Raw genomic sequence first — 5,362 nt, 5'->3', positions numbered from 1 at the left:
TGGTAAAATAAATAAAAAACATTGAATATTTGGCAAATTCATAACATATTGTACAAATTGCAATTTGTAACGTATCATACGAAATGGATGATGGACATCCACAGATTAATACAAAACGTAACATATCATACAGAAATACGAAATGCTCAGAGACCAGGTTGCAGACCTTCCTTACTGATGCTAGGGAAGGCACTTGACAGCAGGACACACACTCACCTCCTCAAGTTAGTCTCCACCCATTGGATCCGTCAGGAGGTCAGCAGCAGCGGAGTCGCACGTGCTCCATCAGAGACACTTTTAAGGAGATGGGAAACTCCACTGGAATCCTATTAACGCCCATTGTGTAAGTTGCCCCAGCTCCTTCAAGGAGTGAATGGGAGTCAATTGGGCGCTAGCTCAAAAACCCAACATTAGCATGAATTTCGTCAACAAGAAGTACAACATTACAAATATTTTCCGTGATGTGATATAATTAACTTGATATCTGTAATATTGTATAGCGTTTGAATCGTGAATAGGCACGTTTCCTGATTCATACCCTGACTTTAAAAAGGGATTGCGTGACGATTAGTTTTAGCAACCGCGTGACGCAGCATAACAACCTGAGCACGATTGGTCGACAGTCTGCGGGGTGGGGCGTTAGACGTTCCTCCATTCATTGCCCAATGCATTCAAGATTAAGATGGCAGCCTCCGTGTGTCGGTGCTATGAGGTGAGATTTGTTTTAGTATAATCCCCCCTTGCTTGCACTGGCAATCGATGGATATTGACTGCTTTGTTTTACAGCTCAGTATTTAACATTCGACGATATTTCTTGAATAACGTGACATTTTATTATGTCATTATGACAGTTATGAAATGGGCCATAGCCCCCCCCCCGGTGTTCATGAACATTCTAGCTAGCTGAACATATCAGGCATTCTTCATAGCCTATTATTTCTATATTTTACACCATAACGTTAGAATAGGTAGATATGTATTGTTATAGCTTCAATATGAATGTTTGGTTATAGCCCATGTAATTCTCTTCAGCTGGTCGGAAGACGTCTTCTACTCCTGCCATCCCGTGCTGTCGTCTCCTCATTCAGTAGAGGAGATGCCTACAGGATATGTTGGTCTCCGGCTGTCCCTGTGCAGGTAGCTATGCATTATCCAACGCATTATCCTTGTTGACTTTCTAATAGTGATGGATCTGGTGGTAGCTAACTAGCCAATACACCAACTGTTAATATTCTGTCATTCACTTATATTTTAAGTGCCCTCTTTCTCTCAGGTGCGGTATGCGTCAGAACGACCTAGTCGTAAAGGCTTCTTCGGGGAGTTTGTGGAGAACCTGAGGCAGGAGTTTGGGAAGGACAAGGAGATGAAGGAGAATATCAAGAAGTTTAGAGAGGAGGCCAAGAGGCTGGAGGAGTCGGATGCCCTGCAACAGGCTCGGAGGAAATTTGTAAGCTCTAATTTGGTTTGAGTGTAATGTCCCTTTAAGCCCATGGTCACTCACCTTGGTTGTGCAGACTTGTTTCAGCCCAGTACTAACCTTCAACTAGTGAAGGTCTTGATGACATGCTGCCCAGAACTAGGGTTGGTGACAAGTTGACTTTCATCTGTGTTCCAAACAAACACTTGTGATGTCATGCACACTTGATGCTTGACTAATGTGACGTCTCATCCATGTCATCCGTTTCTTTCTGCCAGAAAACAATTGAATCAGAGACGGTAAAGACCTCTGAGGTGTTCAAGAAGACCCTGGGGACTCTGTCTGAGACTGTGAAGGAGGTGAGTCATTGTAACACTCTTGAAAATGATGCATGGAGCAAAGGTCATTGACATTTATCAGTTGAAGTAAACCCTCAGAATGAATCCTAAATGTTTAATCCTTGTTATGTACTGCTTTTAGCGCATCAGTGGTGTAAATATGTTTTTATATTCCTCTTATAAAATGTTCATTTCAGCTGAGGTATTGGACAACTTATGAGTTAAACTTCACGTCTATATCAGTGCTAACCCAAAGATGGCATTCGTGTGGAACTGTTATTTATAGTAGCTTGCTGCTAATCTGCCTGAAGTAAAGTCATTATAACTTGTTGTGGTCCATGTCTGTCTGTCCAGGGCTTTGAGGAAGTGACCCGTACAGACCTGGGAAAGAAGATCAAGGAGGGGGTGGAGGAGGCAGCCAAGACGGCCAGGCACTCTGCTGAGTCTGTGTCCAAGGGAGGAGAGAAGCTGGGAGCGACCAGCGCCTTCAGGGCCATCTCACAGGTCAGAGACTGGTATTTCAAATAAGTAACACAACTCTCCATTGAAGGAAATTGGTTACGCTTTATTATTTTATTATTTTGTCTGCTATTTACCCAGTTCCTGCTTAAAAATGGGTTTACTTATCATTAATTGTGTTGAATGATTTTAAATAAGCATAAGAATGTAGCAGTTGTAACCAGTTGGTTTGGGGTAAATAGCAGGACTTTTTAAGAAACATTGAAGCATCAAATGGAGGCTGAAAATGAGTCAAACTTCATGAATTCTATGGAATAATTTGACTGATATACTGATCTCCTTTTCCCCTTCCCTCTGTGTGTACAGGGGATGGAGTCAGTGAAGAGAGAGATTGATGTGGTAGACGATGGTACCTATAGGGCTCCTTCTCAACTCAGGAAAAGAAGTGAATTCTCCTTCAAGGGAGGGGAGAGTGACAACCGTGTCTTTGAGGCCAATGAGTATGTCCCCTTTTACTTGTTCATAACCATGGCATGGTACATTTTCCCATTCGCCAACAATGCTATGTGTGTCCATTCAGCCATGCTTGAACCTATTAGGAAATGCATCCAATTGATATAAATGGTCTATTTTGATTTACAGAGAGGACATGGGTGTTGTTCTGCACAAGGATTCTAAGTGGTACGCACAGTGGAAGGACTTCAAGGACAACAATATGGTTTTCAACAGTAAGACAATGTTACTGTATTTCATCAGATAACATGGGAGTGATGTAATCATAGGTCACATTCATGGTTGTGTGCACTTCACTGGCCAGTCAACAGGTGGCACTATATTCATTATATGAGCAAAGTGGAGGTAAAATTTTCGGTGTTGTACTTATATCTCGATGTCAAGACTTTCAGAGATGGGATTTTTCCTGATCAAGAAACACTTTCTCTTACATTGTATCTTATTTGATTTTCTGTGGAGGGTCCCAGAGTCTTAGAAGTCTTTGTGATATTTGCAGTTCAGCATTTCCTATATTACCTCTTCTCACTCCTCAGGGTTCTTTGAAATGAAAATGAAATATGATGAGAGTGACAACGCCCTTGTCAGAGCATCTCGAGCCGTGACCGACAGAGTCACCGATCTACTAGGTAAACAACCTCTCTTTTAAACGATGTCCCGGTTTAATCATTCTATCACTCTGAGGGGATTACTGGGTGTGCACAATAGTTTCTCTGTTATATTGTCTGGTGTGTCAATAGCCACAAAGTTGACTACCCTCTTTTCCTTCAGATGTTCTGATGGATGGTTGGACTACATGGGTTTACACTATTTTTACATCAAATCCTTGTTTTTTGGTTGGCAGGTGGTCTCTTCTCGAAGACTGAGATGTCTCAGGTGCTGACCGAGATCTTAAAGGCAGACCCCAGCTTTGACAAGGACTCCTTTCTAAAACAGTGTGAGAAGGACATCATCCCCAACATCCTAGAGGTAAGGGCACTAACACTTTCAAGCACTTTTAATTTTTTATTTTTTTAAATCAATGTTTTTGTTGTTTTGAATCGTTAGTCATGAGCACTTGGAGCTTTTGAAATGCTCACCAGAAGTGTAATCCATATATCACTGGAATTGAATATATGTTGGTTAGCTTTGTTATAAGAGAACTGTACAGCTCTGCAGTAACTCATGTTTAGGAATGCACCTATGTGGCTCTGTTGTACAGGCTATGATCCGTGGAGAGCTGGAGGTCCTGAAGGACTGGTGTTATGAAGCTGTAAGTAGTTTTATACGGGCTGCACTCTATTCCTCTTTTCTATGTTTACTGATGTCTATAACAACTAATGTCTGTACAAAAGCGTTTACTTGGTATGCTTTCTTTTCTCAGAAATATAGTTTTTATTCGATTTTCTTATCACTATCGGGGTGAAAAATACTTTCAAATAGCGTTCTTCCTTCCTTTTGACCCTCGTCTCTCTCTGTCCTCAGACATACAGTCAGCTGGCCCACCCTATCCAACAGGCCAGGGCCCTGGGTCTAATGTTCCAGTCCAAGGTCCTAGATATAGACAACATAGATGTAAGTACATGAATGTGTCTGTCAGGCCCAACCAGGCCATGTCATTACTCTGTTTGAGCTACATGTACAAGTCGGTCACCAACATTTTGGTAGCCAGCTGATAGTCATTATTTCAGGTTTAACATAATTTCCTTCCCCACCTCCCTCTCTGCCATTTCTTCATTCCTTCTATTATTCTCTCTCTCTCAGTTGGCGATGGGGAAGCTCATGGATCAAGGCCCTGTGCTGATCATCACGTTCCAGGCCCAGGTGGTCATGGTGATTCGTAGTCCCAAGGGAGACCTGGTGGAAGGGGATCCAGTGAGTTACCATGGTTACAACCTCTGATATCTATTCTACCCATCTCTCTCTATCATGGGTCATTTTGCTCCTAAACCTGTCCATCTCTCTAGCCTTTGATGGTAATATGCGGTCTGATACTCTCTAATGTGTGGTTAGCCACTGGAAATAGACGGATACCGGACTGCACTCTGGTCAAAGACTATTACAGTAAACAGCCATGTCAGCAGTCTCTATAAACAATTTACAATAAGAGAAAAATAACACCGTAATTCCTCTCAGGAGAATGAACATTACAGTTAAACCAACTGGTAAGCTAATCACATATTACAACATGGTAAAAACACACTTGTGAAGAAAGCTACCTCTCTACATACACATTACTTGTATTTACATATAACAATAGGAAACTTATAGCATTTTAATAAGTATTTGTTACCAGTTACATTTGGTCAAAAACGCACAAATATCCCTGGTCTCCACAAAAGCCAACTGAAAACTGAGAAATAACTTTTAATTTGTTTTTTATCAATAGGTTGCCATGGAGAATAATCAAATAATAATAATTGTTAGGACACATGAAATGAAACATACAGAGTTTACCAGAATCTCTAATTAAATTTCACAGGATTTTAAATCTAACAGGCTTTTATACAGATGGTATTTTTTGTCCTACTTCCCTAGACTTCTTTCTAGCCCTGTTTCTTCTAGCCCTCTTTCTTCTAGCCCTGTTTCTTCTAGCCCTGTTTCTTCTAGCCCATTCCTGCTTCCCATTCATTAACCTTTATATATTTTTCCCCATTCT

The 5,362-nt window shown here is 41.2% G+C and overlaps 1 protein-coding gene across 1 annotated transcript in view; it reads left to right on the top strand.

Moving 5' to 3' along the window:
• Window positions 1–327: 327 nt before the first annotated feature.
• LOC118372488 (mitochondrial import inner membrane translocase subunit TIM44-like) overlaps window positions 328–5,362 on the top strand; it is a 5,516-nt gene continuing 481 nt past the window's right edge. Inside the window, exons 1-12 of the mRNA XM_035758409.2 lie at window positions 328–712; window positions 1,033–1,137; window positions 1,274–1,447; window positions 1,696–1,776; window positions 2,110–2,259; window positions 2,581–2,714; window positions 2,857–2,942; window positions 3,261–3,353; window positions 3,569–3,693; window positions 3,926–3,976; window positions 4,189–4,278; window positions 4,468–4,578. Of these exons, the coding sequence (XP_035614302.1) occupies window positions 683–712; window positions 1,033–1,137; window positions 1,274–1,447; window positions 1,696–1,776; window positions 2,110–2,259; window positions 2,581–2,714; window positions 2,857–2,942; window positions 3,261–3,353; window positions 3,569–3,693; window positions 3,926–3,976; window positions 4,189–4,278; window positions 4,468–4,578 (1,230 nt within the window). The 5' untranslated portion in view covers window positions 328–682. The remainder of the gene's footprint in view (window positions 713–1,032; window positions 1,138–1,273; window positions 1,448–1,695; window positions 1,777–2,109; window positions 2,260–2,580; window positions 2,715–2,856; window positions 2,943–3,260; window positions 3,354–3,568; window positions 3,694–3,925; window positions 3,977–4,188; window positions 4,279–4,467; window positions 4,579–5,362) is intronic.

The sequence above is a fragment of the Oncorhynchus keta genome, chromosome 15 (assembly GCF_023373465.1).
Source record: "Oncorhynchus keta strain PuntledgeMale-10-30-2019 chromosome 15, Oket_V2, whole genome shotgun sequence".
Classification (NCBI taxonomy): domain Eukaryota; kingdom Metazoa; phylum Chordata; class Actinopteri; order Salmoniformes; family Salmonidae; genus Oncorhynchus; species Oncorhynchus keta.
Note: the sequence above shows the minus strand (reverse complement) of the source record. Positions and strands in the feature narration are given on the sequence as shown.